Here is a 20,285-nt window from a genome sequence, read left to right as displayed (position 1 = left end):
CTTGCCAACTGTAAATTGGGCTGCATTGTAACCTGGCTTGCCAATTGAAAACTGGGTTGCATTATATCCTGGCTTGCCAACTGTAAACTGGGTTGCATGATATCCTGGCTTTCCAATTGTAAACTGGGTTGCAGTATACCCTGGATTGCCAATTGTAAACTGGGTTGCATTGTATCCTGGCTTTCCAATTGTAAAGTGGGTTGCATTTTATCCTGGCTCTCCAATTGTAAAGTGGGTTGCATTATATCCTGGCTTGCCAACTGTAAACTGGGTTGCATTATATCCTGGATTGCCAATTGTGAAGTGGGTTGCATTATATCCTGGCTTGCCAATTGTAAACTGGGTTGCATTATATCCTGGCTTGCCAATTGTAAAGTGGGTTGCATTATATCCTGGCTTGCCAACTGTAAACTGGGTTGCATTATAGCCTGGATTGCCAACTGTAAACTGGGTTGCATTATATCCTGGATTGCCAATTGTGAAGTGGGTTGCATTATATCCTGGCTTGCAAATTGTAAACTGGGTTGCATTATATCCTGGCTTGCTAACTGTAAACTGGGTTGCATTGTGATCTTTTATATTTTAATAATATCCCATGCTCCGAGCAAAATTATCTTCAGACTAAATTTTCAGCATTATCATGCTGCCTTCATCAGTGACTAATGTCAAATATGTTCTTATAATGGTCACATGATACAAGGAGACTAGTGCAGATGGGTGGTGATTCAAGCCCCTTGTCCCTGTTTAGTGTGGGCCTATACTATTGTATCTTGATCGCTTCCTTCACCTTCCTTTTCCATACATTGTCCCATGATGTGATCAACTTGGTTTGACTGGGGATGATGGAATGTCCCATATTGCTACAATGCTTGAATTACTACCCATCTACACCAATCTCCTCATTCTCCATTTTCACAAAATACAGTGATTCCAGGGGAAATCTGGATCAGAAAACTGGACAGAGCCAGTTAAATGTCAAACTTAATTAAAATGAATGCCATCATTGGTTACCACATCTTTTGAAAGAAAATGAAAATGCTTGTGGATTTCTAAAGAAAATGTCATTAGCAGTAAAATATGAAAGACACAACTCTTCCGTTTTTATGTAATTAACAACACCATGACTTGTAATAATTATTTTTACAATATGATCTAATTCATGTTCAAAACTCACTTTCATTTTATTATGAAGAGAATACATATTATGGCAAAAAAATGCACTTTTTTCAATTCACTTAAAAAACAAATTTATCTTGATACAATGTCTGCTGGTCTAGAAGCCAATCTACTGATCCAAATTTATCATTTTAAAAATGTCTACTGGTTTGATGCCCTGATTATGTCATATGTACAGTTACTTATGTTAAACATTTATATTCTTTGTGCCCGAGGGCCAGTGGCTTGAAAAATAATTGTTTTATAGCTTGGGTTATAAAATCATTGCCTAAAGCACTCATTTAAACTTTGCTTCCAGTCATTCTCATAATTGGCAACTGTATTTCCCTTACGCATTTCACTATTTAAGAAATGTTCATCAGCAAAGAGAAGTGTCATTTTGCAAATAAAGCAAGCACTTTTCAGATCTTTCTGTGGTCACTTATTTATTCTCAGTGTAAATTCATATATTTTGTAATTATGCTATTTGCCTTCCTCTTTATACATTCTTTTATGGTTAACTGTCAAGATTCATTCTTTGTTATTTCATTTATTTATTCCTTTTTTGCAAGTACTTTTTCACTTACCCACTTATCTGCATATACGTCTTTGTTCCTGTTTCTTTCGTGCATTCCTTTTAATTCTAAGACTGATTGGTGAATTTACAAATTGAATCAATCTGATTATTAATAGCAGCCTAAATAAGATTTTTGTATTCCCTTGAATACAGCCATTATGGATTGCTAAAATATTAACTGAACTTTTTTCATGGGAAAAAATATGCAAGAGGAATTCTAAGATCTAAGAGTGTTTTGTTTCTTAAAAACTAATTTTACACATAAAACTCTCTCCCTCTCTCTCTCTCTTTCTCTAACAGGCAATGTCTATCCTGGCCAACCATGTCTTATAATTTGTCCATGAGACAATGATATAAAGGTTTGTCTTAAAAAAATTGTTATCTCTAGAAAAGAACAAATTTTCACAACAGAAAATTTCTTGCAAAGCATTGCTACATTTTTGTGGAACCACTCCGGTGGCCTAGTGGTTAGAGCGTCCGCCTCGGATGTGGGAGGTCGTGGGTTCGATCCCTGGCCGAGTCATACCAAAGACGTACAAAAATGGTACTAACAGCTGCCTCGCTTGGCACTCAGCATTAAGAGGTTAGTGTTAGGACTGGTCGGGCCGGTGTCAGGAAAATGTGACTGGATGGAACATCATGCTACATGTCTGTGGCATGATGTCCCAGTGCTAGACAACACTATGAACTGCCACACTGCAGACATCATAACGATATGACTGAAAAATTGTTAAAGCTACGTTAAAAATCTAAGTCACACACACAACACACAGATTTTTGTGGAGGTAGTCATCAATGTTTAGAAGGCCATATCAACACTGACAAAAATCTTTCTAGTTTTACATTTTACTTTACTGTTAGGGATTATTGCACTGTGCTCAATAAAGATTATTTTTCTAATTCAATTTATGGACATTTGATCCACATGCATGATGTAACATTTCTTATACATACATGCCAACCTCTGGCAAGGAAAAAGTGTAATCCAAGTGGATAATAAGAGTAATCTGTGCAGAAAAAGAGTAATCCACATATAACGTGATAAAAATTCAATGAGCATATGTACAAAATGATTTACTTATCCCTCTGGAGTTTTAACATCAATTACTGCTTCAAGTTTTCGTATATGACACTTTGAGCTTTAAAAAGCAACAGACTCTCATACTGCAATTCAAAAGACTTTGTACCAGCTGAGACTATGAATCTTTTGCACACCAGCAGACCACTTAGTGCTGGTTTACAGAGTCTGGATCTGAATTCAATTTTATTTTTGTTAACAATGTTGAACAATCTCCCACAGTCAGCATTAAAATGTTAAAGAACCAATATTCCTTTCATAACCTGACAAAGAAGAGGAAATTCTTATATCTTACAGTTACTAGGTCTTTTAACTGGGAAATAAGATGAAAAAAATCAACTATGTCTGCATGAAGTACATTGTCAGGTAGAGTGCAAACTTGATACTTCAGGAGCTCTCCTTCTAATTTATCAGCAGCCTTTCCTGCAGCATGGTGCATGCATCATATGACAGAGACAACTTGATATGTACAATGATGGAGACATTTTTCAAAATATAGAATGCAACTCCTTTATGAATTCCAGTCATCAATGATGCAGTATCAGCTGAAAACCCCATACATTTCTGCCAACTTATGTTTATTTACTGCATTATCAAGCAAATAAAAAAAAAAGCTTTCTCCAGAGGAATCTACTGTTAATTCTGGTAATGAAAGAAGAGCACTCTGACTTTGCCCTTTTCGTTGTCAAAGTCTCTTACACAGACTGGGTACAACCTTTAGTCATAGTCACTACTCCTTTCTGTAGCACTAATTAATGGACCAATATTCATGGCTACTGCAATTTTAAGTGAAGTATCTTCTGCTAAACACCTAACAATATTAGATGATTTTGTTCTTACACATGCACATTTTCTGCAATTTCGGAATCAGGAAACATCTCTTTAAACAAAGGAATAATATAGTCTTAGTCTGTGTTCTATTAAGAACTCAATAGATAATGCCTCTGCATTTATAAAATTCGTGTCCACAATTTAGTTCTGCTGTAAAAAAGAAGTTACCTTAGTAATGGAGTTAATAAAACGAGCTAATTCAAGGTATCTTTGTTTTCTCACCATGACCAATATTAAAATCCTTTCAGTGCAGCCTGCAAGGGGCGTGAAGCTGCCCTAGAATGGAACACTGTATTGTTTAATTCATTATTCATCTCTGAATCAGTTTTTCATCTTTTCCTAATCCATCTGTGAAATTATTTGAAAAATATTTTTGCTCTAACACACACATCGACTAGAATAAATCTGACTTGACTTTTAGCACAAAATACCTATAGAATGGTTCTGTATCATATATGAATTAGAACAAGAATCTGCAAGCAAAGATTAAAAGTTAGAAAACCAGTCTGTTCTCTCCTAACTAAGCCATACAGCTGCTATAAATAGAAACCGAGGTCAAAAGTTGAAAGTAGAAACCAGCATATTTCTTGGAAATAGGGCAACTGCTATAAATAGCACATAATAAAAAGTGCATGCAAGTCTTCAGACAAGTGTACACTTTTCTAGAATACGGTCTGTGGGATTAATGGGATGTTAATTAAAATGAGAAAACAAATTATTAATTTGTTTGGAGGGGGATATACAGAAAACGTGTAATCCGAATACAGTTATGCATAAGGTGTAATTTAGTAAAAAAGTGTAATGATTATGCTACAAGCACAATGGTTGGCATGTATGCTTATAAAAGCTTGAATGGCAAAATTAAATATTAACGACAATGAAAGCAGCATTCCTCACAACTTTTCTTTTGAAAAAGTCATATCTTTTATCTGATGAATGATTAATCTTTGAAAGATTAATACAAGATGAAAAATAATATACCTCAATTCATTCAAACTATGCAAGTTTAAGTATAACATTCTTTATTTCATTTTGGTTGCACTGTTGCAGATTAAAATATAATTTCTCCTCATCTGCTAACACCACTGTTCCTACTTATATTTGTTTCAAAGTCTATTTAGTAACATAAAAATTAAATAACACATTTGTTCATTCATTTCAATTTTTCACTTAACTCGCTATAATATCCCCTCAAATGGAATACACAACATTTTCAAGACTTCTCACCCTAAGAGTAATCAGGGGAGACAAAAATAAAAATTGTTGATAATAAAAAATACAATTCAACTGATAGAAAAGTAGTATACTTCCTTCTTTTTCTCAAAATCATTGATTACAGTATATGTAATAACAGTAAAGGGTTATTGCCAGTAAAAAAAATTTGTTGAAAACTGACTGTTTTTCTTCACTTGCAAAAACTGCAAGTAGTAACAAATACATTAAATTCATGTCCTGATACAGCCATTGTTTTATCCAGACATCATAAATAAAATCAAAGTTACGACTCTGATTCACATACATTGTCTATAAATTGTGGTCATGCTGATGTGTAAATTGACTATGCAACAATTAAGTCTTTCAAATTGGCATTGTCATATACACAAAAGACAATTAAATTGGGGAAAAATCAATCTTAAGTATTTTATCATATATTGCTACTGTTCTGCTTTTAACAATACAGCGTATAGCTCTAAACTGATAATATCTGCTCTTTTCAAATACTATTAAAAGGAAATTCATTAAAAACAGAAAAGGATTGGTTACATTGAATCTCTTTCCTTTTGAATCAGGGAACCAATGGACTTTGGACACTGGCTCCTGGTGAGCATCATCCCCTATTCCTGAAGTGCACACCAGAGTGTCATCCTCCCTACTAAGGTCCCACAGCATTACCTCCCCTGAAACAAAGTAAAAAGGAAACTTTTCACAAAAGGTACACAGTGTATTTATTCTTATCCCTAACACTCTAATATTTTACTAGTGTTTACAGCCAGTATATTTAATTAGTGCCTGACTGACACCAGATGCCTACTAGAAGTTATTGATATTAAAGATGTAAAGCTATAAGAACATCACTGTTGGTTTCCTAAAGGGTAAATTTCATACTGGGTTCAAACACTCACAAACAGGCAAATGTCCATTTTCTTTAACTTAAACAGAAACAAAATTGAAAAAATCCCCATTCACACTGCTTACATGCTTTAGCTACATCACAATCTTACCATAATTTTTCATTTCAAGAATACATCCAAACTTAGGTCACAAGTAATGGTAGTTTTATTGTATATATGTGTGTGTGTGTGTGTGTGTGTGTGTGTGTGTGTGTATGTGTGTTTGTGTGTGTGTGTGTGTGTGTGTGTGTGTGTGTGTGTGTGTGTGTGTGTGTTTGTGTGTATGTGTCTTTGTGATTGTGATTTGGAATTCTACAGCAGCTTTAAAAAAAATTCAGTCATATTGCTTCTTGCAGTGTGACAGTTTATAGATATGTAGCATGATGTCCCACCCAGTCACATGATCCTGACACCAGGCCAACCGGTCCTAATACTAACCTCTTAATGCTGAGTGCGTAGCGAGGCAGCTGTTAGTACCATTTTTATGCCTTTGGTATGACTTGGCCGGGGATCAAACCCACAACCTCTCACATCTGAGGCAGATGCTCTTACCACTGTATTGTATATCTTTAATTGCCTAAATATTATTTCTCTTCAGAGAGTGGTCAATGATCACAATTCCAAAATATTCAAATGGGGAGACATCAAAATAAATTAGCTGCATAATATTGGTTTTATTATATAAACTTTAAAACTTGTATCTGCTGTAAACTAAATTCCATTGTTGATTGTAGGGAAAAAATATTTCTCCTTTCAGCCACAGTGACCTTTGATCTTTGACAGTTCTTCCCCAAAATCAACAGGCTTTCTTTAATACATACCAAGACATCTGCAAACTTTGGTTGAAGTATGTCATGCAGAACTGTTGTTAATTTGTGGAGTCTGTTTTTATTCTCTCAGGAACAGCAAAATTAACCTTTGGACTCCAAAATCAACTGGTTTCTTCCCTACCCAATGCACAAGCTATCCACAAAGTTTGGTAACCATAGATTGTGCAGAAACCATTTTTCTTCTTTCAGTCAGTGATCCTGATCTTTGAGCTTCTGATTCCAAAATCAATAGGGTTCATCCATATTTCAATTACAAGCTATCTGCAAAGACTGGTAACAGAAGATGTTGAACAATGTGTATTATTTTGTGGAAATCGATTTTCTTCTGTCACAATGACACTGACCTCTCTTTCTGAATACAATATTGACAGGGTTCTTCCTTACCGAATACGCAAGACATCTGCAGAGTATGGCAACTGATGATGGAAGACAACTCGAGTTATTGTGCGGAACCAAAAATGGTAACTGACAGACAGATGGACATTATGACATTAGTATGCTCCTTCTTTTGCCTACTGTATAAAAAGTACCATTAAAGTTTCCACCAGCTATCAAAGCTGGATTCTGGGGATGAAAGGCAATGCACATCAAGCAACTGGAAAGTTCCACAGCTGTGTCAGCTTTGTTTTCATTTATGTTCCGCCTGTCCAGATTCCATGTACAGAGAGCAGCCTTGTGTGTGCACCAATCTTCATGCTCAAAATTACCATAGCTGTACATAAGTCAAGGTATCAATAATTCAAATTCATCAAAAAGTACTGCAAGCAATCAGCTTCTACTCTCAGTATGTCAATATACTGTACTCTCAGCATGTCAACATACTGTACTCTCAACATGTCAACATACTGTACTCTCAGGATGTCAACATACTGTACTCTCTGTATGTCAACATACTGTACTCTCAGTATGCCTACATATTGTACTCTCAGTATGTTAACATATTGTACTCTCAGTATGTCAATATACTGTACTCAGTATGTCTACATACTGTACTTTCAGTATGTCAATATATAGTTCTCTCTGCATGTCAACATACAGTACTCTCAGTAAGTCACCATACTTTACTCTCAGGGTGTCAACATACAGTACTCAAAGTATGTCAATATACACTACTCTCAGTACTCAGTGTGTCAACATACTGTGCTCTCAGTATGTCAACATCAGTACTTCCAGTGCTCAGTATGTCAACATACTGTACTCTCAACATGTCATCATACAGTACTCTCAGTACTCAGTATGTCAACATAAGTACTCTCAGTAAGTCAACATACAATACTCTCAGTACTTAGTATGTCACCATACTGTAAGTTTACTAACTTGAAAAACTAATATACAACTGGTTCCGAGTATGGTCCAAGTACTGTATATTTTCAACGGAAATAAAATCTCTCAAACCAAAGAAAATCGAAGTATGCTGAAGCAGATATACCTCTTCATGTTAAGCCGATAATATTTCAAGCAACTGTAAACAATACAGTCCTCGATGAACAGCCCTTTTATTTCACAGGAAAATGAAAGAGAGCAACAACTCAGAATATAACAAAATTAATTCGAACTTGTTATGTAGTTTCTCATATATAGCTTTTCATTTTTTTTTTTAAACCAACAACTGATATTCATAAAGAGTTTAGTGTGTTGAGCATCAAGAATTACATTCATCAACACTTGTAACCTTTGTGTACTTGGGTGGATTATTTATTTTACTTTGGTAACTATTAGAGTTTGTCTGATAACATGCATGGCATAAAAACAGACTGATGCCAAATGACAATGAAAGTAGCCATGTCTTTTATTCAAATTAAACAATCTAACATAAGGCATTTTATGTTTAACATCTGTGAATGATTTGTAATGTAATTTATCAACAAGAACATATTTATCTACAATGTACAACATGTACACAGCGGGATATATATATATATATATATATATATATATATATATATATATATATATATATATATATATATTCCAATCGTCATGAATTGACAGAATTTTCTGCAATCTGATTCAAAATAAAAGGTCACATGACATAGTTTAAAAAACTGTATGCACTGGTAAACTGAATGGACTACTTCTGGTTCCAGGTTTATGGTAGTTTTATGTAAAACTTTATCCATACCAATGTTTTACACGAAATAATAATAAGCCCCACACATCCACCTTTGTGACCAAAATGTTCAACTTCCCTGATTAAAATTGCCAAGAGAGGATAAACAATGTAACTGCACAGTCATTCCTGCATTTTAACATTCACCTCTTTTGCCAAAAAGCATATGACTGACTTTACAGGCCAATCCTAAACAATTATTTATTTTGCTTCGACAATGTTTCACCCGCTGCTACTAAAGGTCAGGCTCATACGTCAAGCAAGGGGTGTCACTAAAAATGGACATGATTTTGCTTTTGAAAGATGCGTTAAAAGCATGAACTATGGATGCTGTAACACAAGCAAGCATAATGTTACAAAAAATGGAATAGACTCATTTAAACAGCATCAACCGATTTTTATAGACATTTAACTAATTATCATAACAACATATCACGGACATGACCTGCTCTACCCTATATATAAAGTATAAATGTCTCTTGGCTAATGAAAATCATGCCATGTATTCTGTAAGAGGATAATGTAAGAAAATTTCTACCTACCTAAAAGAGAATGTTATGTTGATATATGACAGAAAGGAAGTAAATTGGAATTATAAGGATGTGTAAATTTTAACAAATCAATCAAAGTAAATAAAGTCAGAAGTGTTATGTGAGTGATGAGGTAACAATTTAAACATCGATAAATACCCAACCATGATCATTTAATCACATAATCATACAAAGGATACGAGGCAGCAATAACAGAACCAGTGCAATTCCATGATAACCCTGTTACCTGAAACTAAGTAAAGCAAAAAACAGGTTGTTTTACATGCATTAGTCTGTGAAAGTGATGTAATTTTTTAAAAAAAAATGTTTTTTTTACACAGTTCTAAAAATATTGCTCTTATGTTACTATTGGTATGGAATTCATTTATTTTTGTAGCAAACAGTTTTGTGGTGTTTGGAAAAATGAAATTTTTACTGGTACTTAAATTCATGGAGCAGGGAAGGAGTCTTATTGCTTTAGAACAAGAGACGCTCCCAGGATTTTATCATAAGGGGGGATTTCCTCCCGATTATCAAAATAAGGGATAAGTAGAAGAAATAAAAAAAACAGACATAGTTTAGTATTTACCTAACACTTAAATATCTCTCTTCCTGCTCCACTCTGTTAGTGGTCTATCAAGGTCAAAATTTTTAAATGATTTCCCCCATAATAGGATTACTTTTGCCACAAATTTTGCAAATATTACAGAACAGACCTCATGTCTTGGAGTTGTATTGCAATGATTTGTACTCTGGCAATCAAGAATTCTGAAAGTTTGCTGCACATTTTGGTTTCATTTTAGCATTACGTATCACTCTGCATCTGACACTGCTGTTGAAATAACATCCATCATTTTGTAAGAAACTACACTACTTTCTTCATTCTTCTATTCACCACCACTGACTTGATATCAACCTTCCACATTACCACCACCACTAACCTGATGTTGAAAAAAAGTCAGTAATTTCACAAGAGTTGATTTCTCTTTCTGGAAATGGACCATAGTTGAGGCATGTGCATATGAAAGGAATGGAAACCAATTGCAGAACCCCTCTAGGATATACATGTTTCACTTATAATAATTAACAGGATTTCCATGTATCCTTTTGTATTAACATACATCTACCGACTTTGGAATGGAAAAGGTATGGTGACAAAAAAGTATCCTTACTTTTGAATTTAATTTTAGATTAGTATTTTTTCAATTTATTGTAACAGAAATACAATTTTTATACTGCCGTGCAGAGTACATTTTTATATGCACAACTTTGAACTAATTTGCATAAGTTCTTGTGCATCACTGCTTTTCAAGTGCACAAAATCATACAAATTTTCGTGCAAATCACACAATCAAGCACCCTGGAAGCATCTCTGGAAAAAGGATCCTTGTTTTTGGGTCTTAAATTTGTGGTTTGTAGCAGCAATGAAAACCACAAAAATTGGTACCCCATACAAAATAGTTTATTCACAATATCCTGTTATATATATATATATATATATATATATATATATATATATATATATATATATATATATATATATATATATATATATATACATATATATATATATATATATATATATATAAAATCTCAGTCAGAACAGAAAAGGATGAGATCTTTTCAGTCAAAAAGGGCCTCACTTTGGATACTATATTTTTCGTTTTACTAATTTTTTTCTTCCTCTATGCAATCTTTTATTCTTGATGCTTTTAAGTCCTCTAATAAATAACTCTGGATTCTGTAGGAACTTCAGTGAGATACATGGCAAAGTGGCAACTCTTATTTTGATTTATAAATTTTATTGACAATCAACCCAGATTTCTCAATAACTCTGAATATTCCAATTCAAGAATGCAAAATCTTTAAGTAATGAACTTTTGTGGATGATTGTGAGATGTGAGCATGTTACCTTGTTATTGAGATCACTATGAGTTAGGGTGTGTACACTGGTCACTGCTGATTTCTCCTCATCACCACCCACCTCATAATCTGAAACAAGATATTTTGTCTTTAAATGAAAAGGAAATGTAATGCATCATAAAAGTTTTTGTTTCAGTTTAATTGTCTTCTTCATCTAAAGAGTAACTTGTGTAGATGAAAAAGCTTTAGGGTTATTCCCCTTAGACTGAATAGTAACTGGTTGAAAATATTCAACAAGACATTAACATTTATTAAAGATAATGTTATAAGTGGGCACACATTTCACTTCCATATGTTAAATAGGGTATTACACTTTAAAAAATTTAATTAGAATTGATACTTAAAACATTAATGAACTTATGCTTTAAATAATCAAATGGCTAAAGAAAGCTGTATTGCATATTTCTTCTGGCTACATTTATTTGATATTGAAACAAATAAAAAGTATATACAGTAAAACCCCAATTGAGTGACTTTTGCTATGAGTGACTACCTGGCATGTACGACTAAAACTGCCATGACAATACTGATTTTAGTAAACAAAATGCACTAGCATGAGTGCTAATGATGACCAGCAGCCAAACATTTTTGGCAAAATAAAGTGTTTGAATACTGCTGTGAATGAGCAAATCATAAATAATCTACAACCTTTATTCAATCCTTTGTAAGTTCAGTGACTGAGGAGAGTCTGTGGTCTGAGTGCAAAACATTCTCAACCAAAGAGTACACAATGAAAATGAGGAAACAAGTTAAGTTTTTCTCAGTGTATGAGGCAATGTTATGTGTTATGGACTGTAAGGCATGATTTAAGTGCATGTCACAAACCTCCATTGTAGTGCCATAGTCATCTAAATCACTGTTATGGATTAACATTCCGTTAAAAGATTAACAATCATGGATACATAAATTGAGTCTAAAGATTCATCCTGTATGTCTCAGTGTTTTCAATATATGCGCATCCTTGGGTTTTGTTGCATGGAATTTAAATATGACCCATTTTTACTCACAGAAATTGAGACTTCTGCATCTTTTTGATGCATGTTGATTTGGGCTCAAGCATCAATCTTAATTACCTTTGACTCACCTCCAGCTTAGTTTCTTACAAACAGTACACTCTACATAACAAATTTACTGTATGAGGCACTGCTCGACAACAGTTTACACCTTGACGGCCAATAATATCACACCAATGGAAGATATATATGAACTGGGCAGAGCTAACTGTTCACTGATGTCAGGTCAGGCTTAGGTGCAATTGAATTAGTCTGGATTGCTTTGAGATTATCTTTGAAGTTTATGACAGTGGAAGAGGAAACAATTATGACATGAATGGACTGCCTTGTGATAAAATATTAGCATTAGTATATTTGGACATCAAATTAAAATCAACTGGTCAAAACTGGAGCATGTCATTATGGTGGCTCAAGAAGCCAGTTGTCAAAGTAAGTGGACCAGCTTGACAACTTGAATTGTTTTATTGGCAATTTGCTTCATTTGGCAGGATATTTAAAAATTCGGAATCATTTATGACTTCACTGGATTCATTTCTGACAAAATATCAGCATTTGTTTGTTTGCACTTTAAATTATAATCAGTTATATAGACAAAACATGAATATATGGCTTCTCACGAAGCTAGTTTTCAGCATGGGTTTGTGTTTTACTGGCGATTAATTTGCTTCAATCTTAATTAATGGCTCATTCAGAAATAAACTGCACGGTCATAACACTCAGTGGATACGTCTGAATTTTAAAACCACAATCACGCAAAGAAGTGTATTTTCTTTTCTGTCTCAGTCTAGGAAATGAAGAAATGGTGATGAGTTTTCTGACCCTAAGACTGAAGAAAAACCAGAAACTGTTAACTCTGACGAGAAGGAGAAAACTCAATCCCTGAAATTTGTTAGCAAATTTAAGGATGAATGGAAAAGTGAACTAACAATTCTGTGAAGTACATCCTTGATATCTGAATAATATATAACCTTCATTATTGCATGGGTATATTTTTGCATATAAAATGATTTGAGCAGTTGACAACAGAGTAAGGCGAGAAGCTGAAAATATAATAAAGAATAACCAATCCTCCGTCTCTTTCATATACAAAATATAATAAAGAATAACCAATCCTCCGTCTCTTTCATATACAAAATATAATAAAGAATAACCAATCCTCCGTCTCTTTCATATACAAAATATAATAAAGAATAACCAATCTTCCATCTCTTTCATATACAAAATATACACACAATACCATAGAGTAAGAAACACTTTTACAGAAATGAGACTGTATGTTTCTTACAAAATACTGTACAAGTATTTATCATTATTCAGCATGAGACAAGAAATCTTTTGTTTCCACTAATAATGATGAATCACATCTATGGGGTCATGGCTGTCCAAAAGAATTGACTCTTGCTATTTCAGTTGTGACTCTTGAGGTTTTCATTTTGACTCTTTAGATTTTGGGGTCAAAGGTAAACTGACTCTTCACTTTGTAAATCTAATGAGATCCCTACACAATGCCAATAATGTTATATTCTTCTCACACTACTTTCACGTAAGTGCAAAGGGTACACAACTAAATTGTTTGTCAATGAAGTTAATATACTGAATGACTGCAGTGAATGAGGACTTTGTCTTCTTCTCTAAGTACTTTGCATTTTTCAGACTAGTTTATTCTGTAGTTATTGTAAAAGTGCCACACACAACACAGAAAGTACCACAATCAGTGATCTCATTTGTTCATCTTACAGCTAATCCATTTAAACAAATATGGTGCCCAGGGAAGGTGCTTTTTTAAAAATATATGCCATGGTACTCAGATTACCAGAAAGTTCATATGAAAACAAAACAAAATTCCAAACTGAATATACGGATGACTATTCTACACTGAAAGTGCTTTCCCTGGGTCCCACATATTTGTTAATGGAACAGCCCTTATTGCATCTGTTACATCATTTTGCTTATTGAGTTGATGCATTTAGTATTTACATTGAGGGGAAACTGGTTTTGAACTGTGGCTTTAAATGAATTGACTGAGTATTATTTTTCAATGTATACGCTAACAGTGTACGTGTGAACTTAGACTACAGATGATATAATCTTTTAACTAGATAAATGCATGTAATATTTTAAAAAGAAATATTAATAAGAAAAAAGTTACAGTAATTATGGGAATCCTTTTCCTTCTAAAACTATTGAATTTTTAAACTGACAACTGGCCTTCCTATGCAGACCTTTCAAGATAGGTCTTGAGAAACAACTTTTTGGTGACAGAAGTGTCATCTCACAAGAGGTCTAACTGTTACACTAATCAAGTCATATAATATGGTAAAAATCATAGTTATTTTTTTGACTTCCAAGCAAATAAACACAAAGCTGACTGGAGATATATTTTCCTTTTAAAACTTTAAATGATTTGCAACAGTATCATTTTATAATCAGTATAAATGTATGTATCCTAGATGATTAATTCTTAAACTAAAATCTTGAAGATTGAATCATACAGCATACTCATTGGAAGAGAAAACATCCAACTGTAACAAGGCCTATGTACCACTTAATCTAAGATGAGATTTGGTCTGGTTTTGTGGATTTAGCACCGTTTTTAAGCACATGATAGGCTATACATGACGGTTAATATATCTGGTGAAGGAAGAAACTAGGAAGAACTACTGATGCACAGGAAGATAAAGCACTGGAATCCTTTCTCACACATCTACATTCTGAGTTTAAACTGGACAGAGGTGAAATAGAGGTGAAATAACAGTTATCTCTACCTTAGACCACTTGCAATTTTCTAAAGTACTGTCTATACTCGCTTATAAGTCATGTCTTACTGCAAACTGCATTGACCCAGATCTGCCATCACATAATGCACCAACCGATCTGGGTCTATGCAATTTATCTGGAATAATCTGTGGAACAAACAACTCACTGTCTGAAGTACTGGTGCAATCTGTGATGGAAAAATAGTTTCTATGTTGTTTGAAGTTAAACCTGATGTATAACCAAGCATGTGCATGTGATTTGGATTTTTGACATAACTTTAAAAAAAATTCAGTCATATTGCTACGATGTCTAAAGTGTGACAATTCATAGTGATATCTAGCACTGGGGCATCATGCCGCAGACATGTAGCATGATGTCCCACCCAGCCATATTATCCTGACACCAGGCCAACCAGTCGTAACACTAACCTTTTAACGCTGAGCGCCTAGCGAGGCAGCCATTAGTACCATTTTTATATGTCCTTGGTGTGACTCAGCCAGGGTTCAAACCTGCAACCTCCTGCATCCAAGGCGGATGCTCTAACCACTTGATCATGTAATGTTTCTGCATTATGCAAACAAGTGTGCAGGATCTGATGAAACTACAATATAACTACAAACATAAATCACATAAAATTACAGGGGCCCCGAGTGGCCGAGTGGTCTGAAACGTTCACCATTACGGATCATTGCCATGTCACCTCTGTCTGCGTGGGTTTGAGTCTCGGGTTCAGCCAATGTGGGTATGCAAGAAAGCATGCCAGTAGCTCTCGTGGGTCAGTGGTTCTTTCTGGGGTTTTCCCCAGGTTCTTCCTCCACCATTTATACTGGCCACCATGTATAGCCTATCTTGTGCTGAAAAATGGCATTACACCCTAAAACAACAACAACATAAAATTACAGAACTAATACTAGACTACTTTTTCAACTGTATTAATTAACTACCATCAAATGCTCGACTTCGCAAATTTTTCTGAAGCTGCTTGAGAATGTATGGCTCTACCCTGCGCAAGAAGTCTGCTAGATGCCCTGAGGTATCCTGTGCAAGCCGGAACTTTTTCTCTGGTTCCTCATCGGTTTGGATCTGAAAATTTAAAAACAGTAAACCTCTCCTTACAACCATTCTAAATTGAAATCACTTCCAAATCACAAAAATTATGGTATCATTTTCTTGTGTTATGAAGGAAAATATATTTATCCAAAGAAATACCAAAACTGATACTTCTTGAAAATGGAAAATCATGAAAGACCTAACAATGAGGAGGACACCAAAACATCTAAGTGACTGTCAATATTAAATTCATGTGAATCTACTGAAAATGACCTAAAAGCATCATGCATAGAAAATATTGTCAAAATTCGCATAAACACTGCAACAACTCAGTAAATACAACATTCCCTCACTATTAGACCCTTCTTTATAACACAGTTTCCATTATAAGGTGAAAATGGTCACATATCCTTTTCATTAAGAGATAGTAAAGTTATATGTATCATGTACTTCATTATAAGGCAGCCTCACTATATGGTAGTATATTCTATGGTTCCCATGAATTGTATTATAAGGGAATTTGTTTATTGTTATTCAGTAACTTTCAAAGTATGCTAATTAAAACGACATGATTATTACATGGATATAGTTAACTCATCACACATTTATTTGGACACTTTGTGATTCAAATAAATTATGACCCAACAGGACTTTTGTTTCAAATGGGTGAAAGTACTTCTGTGCTTTTGTATGAGAGAGATTCCAACCCTTTTTTCATGCCATTTTGCTAAATATACCTGTTAAATATTATCATTTAACAATAACTGAAGTTTTTATCCAAGACAGAAACAGAAAAGTAAATGGAAATTTAAATAGGGGTCATTTCTTGGTCTCAGAACTTTGGGTGAAGCGATTTCTCATTCCCATCTAAACAGGATGAAATGACAGGATATTATGGAGAAGGGAGATAACTGTTGAATTTAGTTCATCAACAATTTATGTTTTTCTTACTCTTCATATTAAATGGCAATAAAATGCATAAAATACTTACAATGCATAAAAAATTATTCAAAATTTTCTTTCTTGATGCTGAAAACTGCTGGTAACTGTCAAGAAAAATAGGTGATGACTATTGCCTCTATGTTGAGGAAATTTTTTTGGACACCACACTTTTTGGCCTGCCAAAAATATTTTTGTGCTCTTTACTTACACAGTGATGAGAAAAACAGAGTACTTGTATTAATGTTTTTGGGAAGAGGGAAAATGACTTGCTTATCACTGAAAACAAGTTACATGCTCCATTTATTTTTGTGGGTCTCAATTTTCAAGGTTTTGTAAAAAAGAAAAGAAGAAAAAAAAAAGACATTTTCAAGGCTACTTAAATTTGAGGTTTTGCCTGTCAAAGTTTGCATATTTATAGGTATTTACTTAAGTGGATCAACCTCTACAAATAACTCAAAATAGCAAAGCCCTGCCAACAACAAATAGCAGTCAGTTGTTTTGGGGTTACTGCCATTTTCCAGCACATGATAGACTATAAATGGTGGCCAGTATACATGGCAAGAAAAGAAAAGGGAAGAACCACTAGCCTATGGGAAGCTAATGGCAAGCTTTCTTGTATACCCAAGTTGGCCAAGTGCAAGATTTCAACCCCCCATATGGACAGAGGTGAGATGTCAGTGATTAGTAAAGGTGACCAAATTAGACCATTCTGCCAGCTGAAGACCCCCAAATGGTGGCCAGCCAACAAAACTAAGCTAACTGGTTATTAAAGTAAATGTGCATGATCTCTTCCTTAAAACACTGTCAACAAAGCTGCGCCATCAATTATTTTCTGACAATTATGGCATTAACACAGTGGCTTAAGAGTGGAAAATTCAACTTCATTCCCCATCAGTTCTGAAAATGTCATCATTCTACAAGTGAACCAAACATGTCACCAGCTGCCTGTTGCTCAATGCAAAATGCAAATAGTTTCAACATCTGAATTTTTTTCCAAGCCCATCAAATACAAAGATGCCAACTAAATTTAAAAACAAAGGAAGCATTCCTTAGTTTGAGCCTGCATTGTGTACCAATGAACTTCAACTGCTAAGATGTTACTTAAAAATTTATCAACCAAGCTGATTCATGCTGAATGGATAATTGCAGTTCATGCAAAAATGTGTGAAAGATCAGACCTAAATTTTCCATGGTTTTGAGAACTTTTTCAATTCAATAATTTCGTAATAATTTACTTGAAGAAAAAAAAGTGTTTACCAGCAGATTTGACTGACACTATCTTGATTCAGTGAGTATGTCCAAAAATTAGTGAAGTCCAAACTTCAATACTCTGCAGTAATTAATGCATATATCTAGTGTTTCATTAGTAATTTTGCTTCAAGTAATAACTTTAGTATTTTACAGTCATGCTGTTCAATGGGATTAAGCCTGTCTGGATAAAGTGAGACATGCTTTCCCAAGGATTTCAATTTTTCAGCAACAGTTTGACTGAATGGAGAATCACTTTGGGTAAGTATCATTTATTATTCATTCTATCACTTTCAGCAATACTTGTGTTGGAATATCTTATGCTTTTGCTTTTTCCTCTCTTTCCTCACTTAAGTCACAAGAGACTGATTTAAGGCAGTGACAGGAATTAACAGGAACTGGATAGTGTATAGATACATGTCAAACGAAACAACATAAAATGCATTATAGTTCATTTCTTTTAAAAGGTTAAAATATTATTTAAAAGGTTAAAATAATACAAACATGTAAAAGCTAATTACCAGATTACAGAAATGACTTATCAATTAGCTTTGTTAATCTCTAGAAACAAAACAATAAGAACATGGGGTGGGTGGGTGGGGTAAATCTTTATCATATGTGGCCAACTTGTTACTGAGTCTTTAAATTCACAGATTAGAGGGAAATAAAAAAATCCATGAAAATTTCATACCCCACAAAATTTTTGATACTACAATGTTCACTCTATCACCAATACATACATAATGAATAACATTTGCTCAATGTACAAACCTTAAAATAATATATCACCCTTTATAAGAAAAGAAAACCAGTGAAATACAAGTCCTCATCTCCAATTTTGTAAACACTTTGTCAATATTAAAACCTGCACATGCCAGCCATGTTCCACTGTTTTAACTATCTGGAAAATTACAATTAAGATTCAACCTATCATATCTATTTTCATTTTGCTTTTATTTAATGGCACTCTGACAAATATGTTTGTTTAACCAGGTTTTCATGGACAATAGATCATGGCAAGAGATTAAAACATGGTGGATTATTTTCCTTCAGATAAAGTTGTGTTTTTCAATGTGCTTGCATTTTCTTGTGGACTGAACTAAACAAGAGGCAAGTAATGTTCTTTTTCACTCATTCAAGTACAAGTGTTATTACTTTGCTGTGTGATTTCTACAACAACTTGCATTTTTTAATTCATCTGTTTGGGGATCTTTTTGCACATTTTGGAACAGAAGAAAAAGTAGTTATTTTCTGCCATCTGAAAACATGCAGACATATGGTAATACTGTAAAACCTGTGAGGAGATACCACTGCTACAAGAAATCACCTATCTTGAGTGACTAGGTTATCCACTCACAGATTTATTGAATAAATAATGTTATGACTTGTCATGAAAAACCACCTGTCTTGAGAAACCACTATTCAGGGCAGAAAGGGTGGTCTTTCAAGATAGGTTCTACTGTACTTGTAGAAGACAAAACATATGATCCTTCTATGTTTTAAGGTGAAATAAAAAATAAATTAACTAAACACTTAATGGTTTATAGTCACAAAACTTCTGTAACACAATATTTGTTTTGGTGCTGAAGAACCATTGCATTTCACTCATTTTTTACAGTTTCAAATCTGAATGGTTGGCAGTAAAATCAGAACTTAGTGTATCATCAGAGGATGCCAAAAGTTACTAGAATAAAAGCATAAAAGTTGTACTTAAGCATTTTGTAATACTGCATTATATGATTAACACCAAGATTCACTATGCTGGCAAAATATTAATAGGTGAACGATGTAGGTGTTGAGGGAGGTACTGATTACTGGTAAAGTTTGCTTTCCTGGCATGCTTAAGTGAAAATTAATGGACAATTAGGTTCTCCCCCACAGTATTTTGTAAAGTGAGATGTCTACATTATATGTATTTGGTATCATTGTTGAACTACATCTGTCTACTTTTCTGTAACACCACCCATCAGTACTGAGCTCAGAAAGTAAAGTACAACTTCATAACATATAAACATGACACACAGGGTTAATATGTTCATCAATAATAAAGAATTGTGTTGAAATGAATCAATTACTTTTACTTTTGATGGCCCCAAAATTATGCTTTTGATTCATAGTTTAAATTCATTG

The 20,285-nt window shown here is 34.0% G+C and overlaps 1 protein-coding gene across 2 annotated transcripts in view; it reads right to left on the bottom strand.

Moving 5' to 3' along the window:
- LOC149774579 (cytoplasmic dynein 2 intermediate chain 2-like) overlaps positions 1-20,285 on the bottom strand; it is a 67,426-nt gene that overhangs the window by 23,132 nt on the left and 24,009 nt on the right. For both annotated transcript variants that reach the window (XM_089945044.1, XM_089945043.1), the window contains exons 3-7: positions 15,860-15,998; positions 11,135-11,214; positions 9,423-9,475; positions 7,113-7,294; positions 5,406-5,539 (exon numbers count right to left, since the gene is read on the bottom strand). In XM_089945044.1, the coding sequence (XP_089801170.1) occupies positions 5,406-5,539; positions 7,113-7,294; positions 9,423-9,475; positions 11,135-11,214; positions 15,860-15,998 (588 nt within the window). The remainder of the gene's footprint in view (positions 1-5,405; positions 5,540-7,112; positions 7,295-9,422; positions 9,476-11,134; positions 11,215-15,859; positions 15,999-20,285) is intronic.

The sequence above is a fragment of the Sinohyriopsis cumingii genome, unplaced genomic scaffold (assembly GCF_028554795.1).
Source record: "Sinohyriopsis cumingii isolate HCF-2022 unplaced genomic scaffold, ASM2855479v2 utg000198l, whole genome shotgun sequence".
NCBI classification, from domain to species: Eukaryota; Metazoa; Mollusca; class Bivalvia; order Unionida; family Unionidae; genus Sinohyriopsis; species Sinohyriopsis cumingii.
The sequence above is the reverse complement of the archived record's forward strand: the minus strand, read 5'-3'. Positions and strand labels throughout refer to the sequence as shown.